Below are 15,465 nucleotides of genomic sequence, written 5' to 3' on the forward strand. Positions count from 1 at the left end.
AAACCATATGCTAAGTGCCTTTCCTTCACCTCTGAGTAGTGACTGCAACTAGACATGCTCAAGATGCAATGTCTGTCATTTCAACGGAATGAATTTTTATCTCTATCATGCCATTGGAGTACATTATGCTTTACAGTATACACAAACAACTGGTCTTTGCATTTATGTTTTGAAATGTTAATACTTTAAATAGCTCTATGATTTGCCTGTGCAAATCATAAATGTGGTTCATTTGTCCACATTTGTATAAATGTGGCTTATTTGTCCACCTGCCCAATTTGCTGTCATATGGGGTTACATTGGTATGTTGAGAAGAAACCAGTAGTACTGATACCTGTCTAGAATCTTATAATACAGGCGTGCCCCTGTATCCACAGGGGGTTCCATTCTGGACTGCACTCCCCCCACCTCTGGAGCATCTTCTGAGCCCGGCAGAGGCCATGCTCATACAAGGGCTTCCTTGGGTCTCCCAATACCTTATAAGGCATTTAAAAAAATCACTTCTGGTTCTCACAAAAATCTGGAGGTAGTGTTTTTGCTACTGTCAGTAACTCTGAGCCTGGCAGAGGCCACGGGTGGATGCGCACAGCCTCTGTCAGGCTCAGGAAACCCTCTGGAAGGTGAGGGTGGGGGCTGTCCCGCATCCACAAATAAGTGAATCCACAGATACAGGATCTGTAGATACCGGAGCCCCCCGTAGTCTGTAAATTATGTATTTAGCTACATCAACCCACTTTGGCAACCATTTTGAAAAGCAGCATATAAATATTTTTTTAATAATAAAGGGATGAAGACAAAGTGTCATGGTACCATAAAGATGTGGAGCTGTTAGCCTTGACTAATTCCATATGGTTTGAATGTGGATTGAGTAGGGTTGGTGCTGGAGCATGCTTGCGGTATCATGATTATGTAATTGCTTTGCCATGAGCAAAACCTATGGCTGAAAACACATTTTACCACCTCTTCGTCAACTTCCTTTGGGCAGCTTGCCTGTGAACATGGTGGAATGACTCATGCATTGTGCTCACAATATAGCAGTTGTACTTAACCCTGACAGGCCTTTGCTAGAGTTTTGCAGCCTGCTTCTCATTCAGCAAAGCCTTGTAGTAGGGTCCTTGAAAGATCTACATATAGACAATTAGCAAATCAGGGAGCTAGTTTAGAATCACTCTCTCTCTCCTTGGTCTACTGATTTTTACATACACAAGCTGTTTACATGGGAGAACCATCCTCAACCTGCAGCTTGAAGCATATTCTACCATGTGACACTTCGGGCGCAATCCTAACTTGCACTGCAACAGGCAAGCCAGGAGGCTTGCGCTGTATCCAGCGCAGGATTGTGGCCAGAAGTGGCTTAGCCAGAGGCAAGGGGAAGCTTTTCCCCTTACCCCTGGGCAAAGGCTGCTGGCCCTTATGGATCTCCTTGGACTTGCGCCAACTCCTGTGGTGGAACAAGTCCAAGGAGAGCAGAGTGACTTGAAGCCTCTCCATTCTCCCCGGGAACGGGGGTTGGGATCAGGCATAACTGCCAGATCCCAGCCCCGCCTCCTGTTCCCCACTTGCCCACACCCAGGGCCACCCATCGCCCTCCCTCCCCCTGCCAAGGAACGTCTTCCTCCTTCCCTCCTCCTCCCTGCCCCCCCCCCACACCTACCTTTTGTCCTTGCGTCAGCTCATCCGAGCCAGTGGATGGAGCTGGGGGGAAGCTGGCATGGAGGCTTCTGCCAGGAAGACCCAAGGGATTTGTGCCAACATAGGTCGCAGTTTGGATTGCACCCTTAAATGCTTAGACCTCTGACTAGTCCCAAGTCCCTTGGGCTGGCCTGGGAGGGTCGCAAACGTGCCGTAAAGGATGCTTGTGCCTCCTTGGGTGGAAGCTAGGCTGGCACTCTGAGAAGCACCAGCCTGCAGAGGCTGATGGAGATTTAACTAGAATCCATAAAAGAAGCTACTCAGAATGTTTATCCCTCAGGTAGGTGCAGATAAAAACTGTGTGACAGAGGCAGGTTGTGCTGGAGCCACAGCACTGAGCCTCAAGTCGAGTCCTAAGTCTCCACCTCTTTGACTTGCGTTGCCCATGAGTCATAACCAGGGTCATTGCAACTCATCCAGAGCAGACTTTTTTAGTCATTTTGACTCGTGTCCTTTTGAAAAGCAAGTCAAGCACCGGAAGTGGCAAAAAAAAGCAAGCAGGCAGGTGGGCGCACACACAAAATAGAGTCACAAGCACACACAAAAGCAAGTCAATTTGAGTCAATTCAAGTCTTTTTATTTTTAGGATAAAGCCTGAGTCCCAAATCAGTGCCCATGTTTTTGTCACATGTAACTCAAGTTCATACAAGAAAACACGTGTTTTTGCAACTTGAGACTGAGTCATCTGAGTCTTCCCCATCCCTGATCAGAGGCAATGCCTAACGCTACTGTTTTCACTATTAATCTTTGGCACTGAATGCAATTTGGGCTGCATCACACCATTTCCCTATGTAGGTATCACTTCTAAATAGGAAAAAGTTCGTGTATAATATGCATTCAGTCACATGGTGCAACATTCGTGTATATATTGGTGTCTGCGTACTCCGTGCAACCCCTAAAGTTGTGGTTCCTACAGTGTTCCTTTGAATCTCTTTTTTTTTTCTTTCTAGATTTCTGTGCATTTTGGCGCAGTTTAAAAATTCAGTGTCTGGTCATAATGCAATTTCCTTTAGCACTGATTTGTTACAACCCTTTGATCTGGCATGATTACCAACACTTCTACCCAATGGAAATACCCAATCAGTGCATTCTGAGCCAGTCTGTGCTCGTTTCCTGTTTATTAGATTGTAGGTGCAATCCTAACCAACTCTCTAGCACCAAGATAAGGGCAATGTAGCTCAGCTCCAAGGTAAGGGAACAAACATTACCTTACCTTGAGGAGGCCTCCTTAACTCCCACCCAACTGCAGGATGCAGCACCTGGCCTGTTGACAGAGCTATGTCAGTGCTGGGAAGTGGGTTAGGATTTGGGCCTATGTGTCCTTTACTGCTGTTTTGCACAGCACTCAACTTCAAGAGAGTGTATCTGCAACACTATTTGAGGTATTGCTACACTTGTGAGAACCAATGATTTGGTGGATCTTCAGCTAAATAAATGGTTAGTACACATATTGTGTGTGATGGAACAGCCTTTTCCAGCATGTCTCTAAAAACTACTTTTTAAACTAAGGCTACAATGCTATACACATTTTTCTCATTGAACAAATAAGACTTACTTCTGAGTAGACGTGCTTAGAATTGTGCTGTAAATAATTGAAAGCCTGGAACTGTAATGTTACTTACAGGAAGCTTAACATTTTTTATAAGGAAATCTCAATTTATCGTAAGGTGGAAGTGGTTCTTTGATGGTTTTATTTATGGCACTAAAAATGTGCTCAGTAAAATAAATCGTATTTTCCCAACCTTTTAATATAAATGTGAACATCTTTGTTTACTTAAGAGGGGAATTCTCAGGGACTGACACACTACTTAGTAAAGGAATCAACACTTGTCCCACCACCTTAGCTGAAGGTCAGTCTTTAATGTGGCATCTGCGATGGAGTCGTTACTATAATAAGAATGTTGTTCAGAGCCAGAAAGTCTGGTGTTGACAGTTATCCCAACCGTATAAGGAACTTCATGGTCATGCGAGAAGTCCTTCATGGCAGCATGAATGTCTGGTCTGGCAAGGTTATTAATTATAGCTACTGGACAGACTGTTCAGATCATTGTATTAGACTTGTAAGAGAAGCATGTTGATGCCCTCAGCTGACACAGAATTGTTTTTTATATTTCTTCTTCAAATTCTGGGGCTCTGAACTGCAGCCAGCATGGCAATGTGGGACTGCTATTTAATGCCAACAGGGCTGGTAATGAAAGGAGTCTGTCCTTTTACCATAATGTGAGTGGTTTCTAGCAAGAACCCTCTTTACAAAAGTTCCAAAACTGGTCCTCATTTGCACCTTGCTTGGTGCATTTGTAATGTATAGTAAGCATCTGCTGTCCTAGTCCAAATTCTAATGTACTGCCCCTGTTCTTACATGTCTGCAAGGGTTTGAAGATATGTAGAATTAGGGAAAAGTACAATAGGTCTGTAGAATTAGGGAAAAGTACAATAACTAATGTTTAAATCAACTCTGCAGCCACTTAGTATTATGGCAGTATCGGGTCTTCTGAGATCTTCGCCTGGAACCGAGAAGAAAAGATAATTCAATTTAACCAGTGGTATCGCCAGCAGGGTGCAGGCTGCACCAGTTGACGTTGGCCAAAATTTGGCACCAGTTGGCCAAAATTTTTTAAATCTCGGTATTTTCGAATACTGCCATCATGTTATATATAATACAATGCATAATTTCATATAGAATGCAATGAAACAAACCACATTGAAACATCTCTATTCTATCAAAAGTTGTAGCCAAAAAAAAACAGTGGGGCGGGGCAGTGGTGCATCACCGCACCCAGCGCCTGAGGTGTTGCCCCGCCCACTGCATAGGAGGAGGTCCATCATGGGGGTGACCCACTGGCCTCCCATACCAGGTGACACAAACTCTAGTATTGCCACTGATTTAATATAGCAGACTAAAGCCAAATGTATATTCAAGGAACGTATAAACGTGTATCCAGATAACTGTCTTCATCAGCAAGTCCAATGTGTATTCAGACTTTTGCCTGAAATAAGATTCTCATTGCAGTACCCATACATGTATCTCATTTCTCTTTTCACAAGTCCTTGGTGCATAGGATCCACACCATCCTAGAGTTTTGCTCTATGGGTGAGTAGTTATCTCTCTGGCAATGGGAGTAGGATGTGCGCTACTATCCTTTAATTTGCTGGGTGGTCTTGTATATTACTATGAATTAGTTTAGATTCGTTTGCTTTGCATACTGTGTTCTTTGTCTCACTTTTGCATCAGTGAGGCTCTAACCACCTTCATCCTGGTTGCTGTTCTTGCAAGCTGCAAAGTAACTTTTATTAGAAAAGTCTGCAAATAAAGCATTTTTACTTTCAGGGTGTTCAGTTTGCCTCGTATCAGTAAGCAGCATTCCATCACAGAACAAGCTCAGGCACAGATGAGAAAGCATTCTGGAGAGTTCTATCTTTTCTTTCCCACATTTGATCCAACTTCTGATTTTGGGGGGCTGAGGAGGAATGGACATCTGTATACAAAATGTAAGGAAATCATGGCAGGATGCAGAACAACCAGCTTTTGTTGGTTTGAAAAGTTCTGACTGGTGAAGAAGGAGGTTTGCAGTGGGAACTAGAAATGTGTACTTGTGCTTGCAAGATGCTATCAGTTTTTACTGGGACGACACTGTAAATGTGCATTAGCCAATAGTTTTCTTTGCCCAGTTGATGATCTATTATTTTTGCTCGATGAAAATCCTCTGTAGCTCAAGAGTGTTCACAATAGTATTGACTTAGCTGCTTTGCCTTGTTTGTTTTAAAGATTTTTGCTTGTAAAAGATCACAGATTGAGCAGAGACTACTAAAAACTATACTTAGTATTCCTCTTTTAATAGACATGCTAAATCCATTAGTATTTAAGAAAGAGGAAATCGTCCCACAGCATGGTGACAAAGGGACCTTTTTCAAGCAACTTCCTTGGTGGAAAATACATACTTTTCATAAGTAGGTGGGGTCTTTTCATGTGGGGTCTTCACCTTGCAGGTGGGGTCTTGGCCATTTATATGCGCATTGCAGAACCATTGAATCAATTGTTTTCTTGGTCTAAATGGCAAAAGTATATCATGACATGGCTGCATTATTATTCCACTTCTGGCTCGAGTAATTTTGTAGCATAGCATTGTAGTACTGCTTAAAAGAATGAGCTATCAGCCAGGACATTCAAATCTTATCTTAGCCTGATGCAAGTCTCTGCCAGTGTCAGAAGTTGACCAGATTAGGCACTGGCGTGAAGGCCTCTGCCCATCAGAAGCTTCATCTGACCCAGCTGACAACTGAACTCTCCAGGCTAGTGGCAGTGGTAATACCCAATGCACTGTCATGATGTAGGTGGAAGCAGCAAGGGGACCCCAGTGCAGAACTTTGCCCTAGGGCAGCCATTTTCAACCACTGTGCCGTGGCACACTGGTGTGCCGCGAATGGTCCTCAGGTGTGCTGTCGTGAACTTGGGAGAGGGTAATTTATCAATAGGACCATTGGCGGATGTGAGACCCTATTGACAGCACAGTGCGCCTTGTCAATTGTCAAAAAGCTGATGGTGTCCTTGACGGTTTTAGTGCCTTGCCAGTGTGCCATGAGATGAAAAAGGTTGAAAATCACTGCCCTAGGGCTCCTAGCAACTTGGTATTGTTGCTATCTCTGAGCATGCGCACCCCCTCTGTAATATAACTGGCCTACCTTAAAGGGCTTGTTGTAAGGATAATTACAGTATTTAAATAGTCCCATCAGTAACAAATTTGGAACCAGTAATTATTCACAGAGAGCCTTTGTTGTCTTTCTGAACAACTTGTTGCTAATTAGTTCAGGCATTTCCCTGTTATCTTTACAGAGGCGTGAACATTGATGAAAAAATAACACTGGAGTAAGTTTTTCCACATTCAGTTGCTGATGATAGGTAGCATCACCTCCCCCCCCCCCCCCCCGCTGCGTGCTCTTATCCAAAAAGAGCGTTGCCTTAGTGGAACAGCAGTAGATAGCCAAGATCATATGTTCCGCCCAAGCTGGCGTTACCACCTTGCTATGGAATGTGTTGCTTTGCTTCCAGCAAAATCTCTCCCAACCTCACGATGACATTCGAACTGTACTGCGGCTGAACTTTTAACTCGGAGTTCTTAATACAGCTTGCACCAAAGTCCTGTGGATTGTTTTTCCTCTTACTCTCTGTGGGCTTCTTGGGAGCTTTCGTTTGCGGTTGGGTTTTAACGGCAGCAAAGTTTGAAGGATGGAATTCCAAAGCAGAGGACAATCCTATGTGATTCCCGAGAATGAAGAAATCTCACACACTCGTGAGAACGAATACAGTGATCATGGAAGTGAAGGCGAGAGAGTCGTGTCCAAACTTCAGCGTAGGCACAGTGACGTCAAAGTGTACAAAGAGATATGTGACTTTTATGCAAGATTGTAAGTTCATTTTGACAGAGCTGTCTTGCTATTTGGGCTGATTGTGTTATTCTAGTCTAGTCTTGATTGCTGTTTCTGCGATGCGAGAGTTGCTCTTTATTATGATCTGAGTATTAAAAAATTTATCAATGTTTATTAAAAATAATTGTACAGTGCACTTCACTTCCCCTCCCATTGGGAGGCTGTCATGGTGTCTTACTACAAGAAAGATAAAAATAATTAAAATAGTATCAAATGCTGTGGAGCAAATCATATTTTGACAGCTGTCTGTCTGTCTGTCTGTCTGTCTGTCTGTCTGTCTTTGAATCTCTGTAGTCATTTCTGTTTCTAGGACAGAAAAAAATGGGTGCTGTATTACCTAATCCCCTTTGGAAAATGTGTGGACAGTCTACAAGCATTAAATGGTGGTAGATCAAATTTATGAGGCCATTCCTATTTGTGGTGGGGAAGATATTTTAAAGTTAATTTCCTAAGCTCCCTCGGTGTGATCTTCTTGCAAACATACTTCATTTCACCATCTGAAATGTGAGAGAGAATGTTAGCATGGGCATAACAGTGCAGCCCAGTCCCATCCATATATACTCAGAAGTAAGCCTCATTGGTTTCAGAGGAGCTTACTCCCAAGTAAGTGTGCATGCGCGTGTAGCCTTAGGGCACAATCCTAACCAGGTCTACTCACAAGTAAGTCCTATTTTGTTCATTGGAGCTAACTCTCAGGAAAGTGTGGTTGGGATTACAGCCTTAGTGCCTCCAGAATGGATATTTTATGACTTGCAGATCTGTGTTGCACCTGAACCTTTTTTTTATCTATAAGACTTTCTGTGGCATCAAATGAGAGCTCTGAGCATGGGGTATATCAGCTGCTGCAGCCATTACATGACTTGGATGTTCACTAGGGGTGTTTATTTGGAACTGCAGGGAGATGTGCCAGTGGCTTAAATATGAGCTTGTTCCTTCTATTGTGGCTCTAATCCAGATCTGGATTTGCAGAGTGCCCAGCATGGATTTGGCAGTTGTTTGGAATCTAGCCTGTTTAGGGCGCATATCCCATTACAGAATGTTGTGTTGCACTTGCAGGAACAGAGCAGCACAGGCACTTTGAATTGTAGCCAGGGAGAATAACACTAAAGGACAGAGAAAAGCCGGATTAGCTATCCAGAATGCTTGTTTTTGTGTGACTTGTAGTGGAAACTGTTGCAAGAGGATAATCTGCATCTCCTGAACAGATGAGAGGGACTCCTGTTAACTACCTTTGGGAAAGGCTTGCGGTAGCCACATAATCACTCAGCACAATCCAAAGCATTATTAAGAGCCACTTTGGGGGACATACTTAAATGGCAAAGATTTTAACGAAGTTCATACTACATCCTGTAGGAATTTGTTTGTTTTGCACAGTTTGATGATGTCTAGATTCTTCATAGATTGTGGTGTGGGGAAAAACTCATGCCTATGCTCCTCCAAGTTTCAGAGTTGCATGTGATAAGGCCATACATGCAATGTATCAACCACAAGCAGGTACAGAAGGATCATGAAGGTGAGAGATATGGCCCAGGCCTCATGGGATGTTCTGGGAGTGAAGAAGCAGTGCCAGCTTCCATACCAGCTTCCTGTTTGCTCCTGCTACATTTAGGGCCTACAAGTGAATTAGCCCAATGCCACATACGAAGGGGCCTAAAGCACCACTCAGCAGCTCAGCACATCTGAGGAACTGGTCATTAGGTTTTTTTGTCATCTATGTATGGCAACACAGGGATGTCTTTTGTCATGAACACCTTGAGCCCAGTGGCTGCACAGTTCACAAACTGATGATGAAGTAAAATAAACTCTCATGTTTGGACATTCCCCAGTTTGTTAAGCGCGTAACAAGTCATGGTGATCTGTTCTCATAGTTCAGAATCAAAGTATGGATGCTGAAGGTGCAAAAGTAGGGAATCAGGTAGGATAAGAGATGTCTTAATCTTGCAAAAATTTGGTGGGAGCTCAGAACAACCCCTCCCAAAATTGCCTTGGGTGAAACATCTGGACTTCCATCCTGTCACTGGGCATTTTTCTTGAAGCAGAGGGCAACATGCAGGCTGGGCTTGAAGTCTAATTCCTTGTCTGCCCCTTCAGTCATTTTGCTGTGGGAAGGAGCATTTGGTTCAGAAAAAATGCACCCTGTGGCCTACATTTTTGGAGCCCCCCTCCCCCTTACATTGTCATTTTGGCTAAGAAGGTGGCTCAGTCTCCCTGCTCCCTTTATTTCAAGGACAGAGGGAAGCTGTCATCCTCTGTTTCCAAAGTGATGTTGAATTCCAAAGCAGCATTCCCTTTACATTCTTCTTCTGAGCCCAATTCTTCCTTCCCTTATCTCTTTGAGATGGACTGAGGCTACCACTCTCGGTTTCTGAAGTGACTCTGGTGGTAGCATTGGGCTCAGAGGGAGCTTTCTTTGAACCCCATCACCCAATTCTGTTAATTAATTGCAGGAAAGCAGCTATCCCATGGGAAGCCATTTCAAGAAGTGGTCCGGAGTTCCACTGTAAACTCTGTGGTGAACTGGCACTGATAAGTGCTAAAAGCTTACTGAGACCAGTAATGACCAAACTAGAAGAGAAAAGTCACTACATTTGTCTTTTTAAACTTTTTTTAAGCATTCAAGGGAGACCCATCCACAGTTAGACCATGGCACCAAAGGCACTCTTTCTTTCAGTGCTATTTTTCTGATAAAAATTGCCTCCCCCAAGCTGCTGTTTGTCCCTCCCAAGGAAAAAATATGGGTGCTAAATCTCAAGCCTCTCAAGCTCCATTACAAACTACAGTTTACTGAAACAAGGCTTATTGTTCAGTAGATTGTAGACTTATTTTAGGACGGTATGATTTTCAAAATTTCCTCTGCGGTGTTTGTTTTTCCTTGCTTGTGAACTGCTGACGGCACAATCCTAACAGGTCTACTCAGAAGTAATTCCTATTTTGTTCAATGGGGCTTACTCTCAGGAAAATGTGGTTAGGATTGCAGCCTGAGTCTGTCAGTAAAGCCAACAGATTGGACTTGTTCCAATTCAGCAGTAATTACAAACAAAACAAAACTGTATAATTGAGATAGAAACAAAATGAACCAGAGGTTTTCATGAATTTATCTTGTTCTTTTTTGTTTTGTTACAGCAACATGGCAAATGCTCTGGCCACTGCCCTATGCGAGCGCTGTCGAGGAGGTTTCGCACCTGCAGAGAAGATAGTGAACAGCAATGGTGAGCTGTATCATGAGCAGTGCTTTGTGTGTGCCCAGTGTTTCCAGCAGTTCCCGGAAGGGCTGTTTTATGAGGTCAGTTGTTTTGAACCTGTGTTGACTGTTCACCAGTTTGTGTTACCTCACTTCTAAGAACCTGTTTATGTGATCAGGGATGTGGATATGAATTTCTTTCCTCCCTGCTGGAGAGGTTGATGCAGAGTAGCTTTCCTTTCTCCGGACTAACTAACAGTACAGGTCCAAGCTTGTTATACATGGTTTTGTACACCGTTTTGAGTCAACACAAATGGCCCCTGCAAATGAGAAGGAATGTGCTGATCCCTGGAGAAGGGGAAAAATGCACCCCTTTAAAATACTTTTCTTAGTGTTGTAGAGATTTTTATCTCAACATGATGAGAAGGGCCCTTTAAATTTCAGGAAAACAGTCCTTGACAATAGTTAAGAGGGCAGCCAGCTGACAATCCATCAATCATTCTCTCTCCAAGGGATCCCCCTCCCTTCCTCCTGAACACAAAGGAAGATTATCCTTTCTAAGGGTCTGGAGAAAGACTGATTTTTGGATTGTCACCTTAATGACTCTATCTTAATGTCACAAAGGTCAGCAAGGCTGTTTTTAAATCACCTGAGCAAAGGTACTTTGTTTTTTAAATTGATTTGCTATAGTGCTATATTTTTGCCATTCATGTAATTACTGGGCTGGGGCACCTTCCCAATGAGGAAAGGCTACAAATTTGGGCCTCTTCAGTCTAGAAAAGAGGTGCTTGAGCGGGGACATGATTGAGACATACAAAATCATGCAGGGGATGGACAGAGTGGATAGAGAGATGCTCTTTTCCCTCCTGCATAACACCAGAACCAGGGGACATCCACGAAAGTTGAGTGTTGGGAGTGTTAGGACAGACAAAAGAAAATATTTCTTTACCCAGCATGTAATTAGTTTGTGGAATCTTTTGCCACAGGAAGTAGTGATGGCATCTTGCCTGGATGCCTTTAAGAGGGGATAGGACAAATTTTTGGAGGAAAAGTTCATTACGGTTTACAAGTTGTGTAGGTATGTGCAAGCTCTTGGTTTTAGAGGCAGGCTGCCTCTGATTGCCAGATGCAGGGGAGGGCACCAGGACCCAGATTGTGTCTGTTGTCTTGTGTGCTCCCTGGGGCACTGGTGGGCCACTGTGAGATACAGGAAGCTAGACTAGATGGGCCTTTGGCCTGATCCAGCAGGGCTGTTCTTATGAACCCTCTCAGATAATGAGGCTCAACCTGTACTTAACTTTGACCTTAGGCCTAAAATCTGTTGTCAAGGCCAGGACCAACCTCTGGGACATGTTGAAAGAATGCCTCTGAGCATGTGCAGGCTCATTATCCTCCCTGTAGAGGAACACAGTTTGTTCCATTATACTTGGAATTAGAAGGGCTTCTACTCAGCAACTGTGATTGCAAGGCAGGTTCCAGCTCCAGCACCCCTCCTTTTTATTGCTGCTGTTACGCTATCCATCTGCATGGCATTTTACAACAGATGAGGGGACAGGTCCCTGCCCTGGAGAACTCACAAGGGAGACAATGGGGGGAGGGGTGTTGTGGAGTGTAGGTTTCCAGCAGAGCAATACCAATGGCTGCGCAGCAGAAACTTGAAGCCAATGCTCAAAGCTGTCCCACAGGAGGCTCGTCAGTTGCAAATAACCATGCCAAACAAAAAGGCTGGGTTCCACCACCAAGGTATATTTACAGGATATATTTACAGCAACTTTGCAGATAGCAACACTGGTCAAGCAGACAGCAACACAAGTCTGGCTCCACAATTTCCTATGCCCCCCGGAGTGTTAGTTTGCAGGCCTGCTTTTATACACACAACCACGCCCAAACTCAGGTGCACAGGGTTTGCAATTAGTATCACCTGCCACTTGGATACATGCTGCACAACAGAACTAAACACCTACAGGCTACATCAGGTACAGTGCCTGTAACATTTCTCCTGTGAACAAGACCTGAGGGATTTCTCAGGTTTCAGACCTCAACAGGGGGAGCATGGAGGCAGGGTAAACAAAGGAAGAACATGTTGTTGTCTCCATTTGCACATTCCACATGGCAGGGTATGGGGCCTTAAGGGGCTTCATTGAAAAGGTGGGCTTTATGGAGGGATGTGAAGTAAGTGAGAGATGAGGCATCGCGCAGATGGTCTTCCATGCTAACCATCAGATAGCAGAATCCAGTTTCGTTTCTGGCATCGCATTAGGTGAAGGATCACAGCCAGTGACACGCTTATAACTGACTGTGGTTGCTCGTTTTTCAGGTACCTTTTGTCCCATGCTTCCTGCATGAAGCACTGATGAAGTCCCCCTCCAAACAGGCTCACAGTAGCTCTGTGAAGTAGGCTATACTGAGAGTGAATGATTCATCGCAGGCCACCCAGTGAGGTTTATGGCTGAACAGGGATTAGAATCCAGGTCTCCCTAGTCCTTGTCCACCACTTCATCTTCTGTGGCACACTGGCTCTCATGATGTTACAGTACAACCACTTGGAAATTTGCTCCTCTGTAGCTTCCGCTTGCCTGGGGTAGCGTGTTGCAATCTGCAGGCGTACTTAAGTAACAGCTTACTTAAATTAGGACTGTTGGTGCCAAGATGTCCAGAGGGGCCATGAATCTGAGCTCAACGCTGCTGATATATATGTGTGTATGTATATTTTCTGAATGTAAATGTGGAAGTTGAAGGGAACATTGGCACACAGTGAAGAAATGCCTGTCATCACTATTAGATTTAATGCTGTGAGTCAACCCCTCTAGTCAAATTTAGCATATGACGGTCTCACCTGCCTGAGATGCTGCGTAATGAAGTGAAAAGAGAACTACAGTCTGGAAGAGTGGACTGAGGGGAAGGCTGTTGTTTACCAATCTGTCAAAGGCAGTTCAAATTATATGGTTAACTTAGGAGACTCACTTTTGAAAGAAGCCTATCAACTTTGCATTTATGTGTCTGCTACACAGTCTCTTGTCAATTGTGCATATGCAAGTGATCTGTTTTGCCAGATTGCCTAACTTTGTTAAATACTTAAAACCCACACTTAGAGAATGGCTGTCATCAGTGTACACTAAATCAGGGGGACCCCCTAGCCAAAGATTTGTCATTGTTTGTGACCACCCCGCCCCTCTTTCTTTCTGTCTGTAGGTTGTCCTCAAAGAATCTCTGAAATGGCATTATCTCCTGCATGTTGTGCTGCTTCTAGACAGCCTGTTTGCATGATTTTGCAACAGGTGTGACCTGAGGCACTGTTTGGGATCATATAGTTGGAAAGGAATAAAACACAGACCTGCTCTAAAACTTCTCACCTGTTTTAGTTTCTGCTTAGATTTAAAATAAACAAAAACAATAAACAAAATAAACAAAATAAACAAAAACCCAACAAAAACACAACTCATGTGTGGCACCCTTCTCCAAATGGTTGATTTGTGTTGTTTTCCATGCAGTTGCCCACCAAGCCCTGTAGCAGTATATTTGCATAGCCTTGGAACAAAGGAGTGATGCCAGTTCCCTGAGCTACCTCAAATAACTATGTTCAGTGAAGGAGGCAGAGCAGAGCAAACGTACCTTTATTATAATAAGATGTTTGGCATTTGCATTGCGCTTTCAGAAGTTCAAAGCACTTCACCTGTGTTATTTTGTTGTAATCCTTACAAAAACATTGAATTATTATCTCCTTATTGAAATGGGGGTGGATGCTGAGCAGGAGTGGCTTGGCCACCTAGTTAATTCATGGCAGAAGTCAGAATTCAATCTGAGTTGGTAACTTGGCACAGTCCTAACCCCTTATGTCAGTACTTTCCAGCACTGAAAAGAATTGATCTGAAAAAAAGCAAGAATTTGATTTAGGGTGCAGTCCTAACCCCTTATGTCAGTTCTTTCCAGCACTGGCACAGCGGTGCCAATGGGACATGTGCTGCATCCTGCAGTTGGGTGTCACTCACAGAGGCCTCCTCAAAGTAAGGGAAGGTTCGTTCCTTTACCTCAGAGCTGCATTGCCCTGGAAAGCACTGACATAAGGGGTTAGGATTGTGCCCTTAGTTTCTTAACCACCGCACACCACCAGCTCTCTCTACCCCATGTCAGTCCTGCACCAATCAATGTGATTGTGGGCAGATTGGCAGTTTTTGGGCAGGGATGTTGGCAGTTACATAGACAGGAAGGAGACCTTACATGGGCTGTATGGAGGCCAGGTGGTTCAGCTTTAATGGCATTCCTGAGCGTGGAAGCTACTGCTTTGGGCTAGATTTGCGTAGCTCCCTTTTCACAAGGCTGCACAGTTTTGTTTGGCTTGCCCATGATTACTGCATAACTTTATTTTCTAAAGATGAAGCAATGGCCTGAATGGCTTCATTTCAGTTGAATGGCTTCTTCCTTTTGATCCAGGAGCTTCTAACATCTGTCACCTGTACTAGCTTAATACACTAACAGCCCAATCCTAAGGATCCTGGTGCCTGCTGGAGCAGCGGCAGCAAAGCAGCTACCGCTGTAACTAGCAGGCTCTTGGAAGCTGCCAGAAGTCTGCTCCCAGGAAGGGGACTTTTGTCCCCTGCCCCCAGGGAAGGCCCTAAGCTCAGCAATGGGGCATCTCAAGCCTGTGCCGGCACAGATTTAAGAGACTCCGTGTCGGGCTTTTCAGCACAACACGGAGTTCAGGATCTGGTGGAGCAGAGTTCCACCTGTCCCGCCTCCCTTCCATCCTGGTTCCTCCCACCAAACCACCCTCATTCCGTCCTCTCCCTACCACCAGAGGCTGCACCGCTGTCCAGTTGTTTCACTTGCCCCTGACGGTTGTGCATCCTCCTCTTGCCAGCGCTGGGCCCAGCACCTGACTGGCATGGGCCCGGCGCCAGCACTTCCTTCTCACTGGGTGCCATAAACGTGCTTTATGGCATGTTTATGTCACCCAGCACTGAAAGTGTTTAGGTTTGGGTCTTACATTCTCAAGATATGTACTGATTCTGTTCTGGAGATCTGTCCAGAAATGGGAGTGTATGTAGGTAGAAACAGCCTTCACAAAAGCACCACAATGCACATAAATGTCGGCGCAGCCACCCGTAACTCAGTGTCCATAACTTGGATGTCCATAGTTCAGGGACCCAGTGTTTACACACTTAGGGCCC

General features: G+C 44.4%; 1 protein-coding gene across 3 annotated transcripts in view; it reads left to right on the forward strand.

The window, feature by feature from the left end:
* The window catches only part of LIMS1 (LIM zinc finger domain containing 1), a 93,357-nt gene that overhangs the window by 59,588 nt on the left and 18,304 nt on the right, over positions 1–15,465 (forward strand). The window contains exons 1-2 of one of the 3 annotated variants that reach the window (XM_066622364.1): positions 6,683–7,095; positions 10,240–10,399. In XM_066622364.1, the coding sequence (XP_066478461.1) occupies positions 6,917–7,095; positions 10,240–10,399 (339 nt within the window). In that variant the 5' untranslated portion in view covers positions 6,683–6,916. Of the gene's footprint in view, positions 1–6,682; positions 7,096–10,239; positions 10,400–15,465 lie in introns of those variants that run through there. The other 2 variants (XM_066622363.1, XM_066622365.1) reach the window with 2 other exon arrangements.

Source organism: Tiliqua scincoides, chromosome 3 (assembly GCF_035046505.1).
Source record: "Tiliqua scincoides isolate rTilSci1 chromosome 3, rTilSci1.hap2, whole genome shotgun sequence".
NCBI lineage: Eukaryota > Metazoa > Chordata > Lepidosauria > Squamata > Scincidae > Tiliqua > Tiliqua scincoides.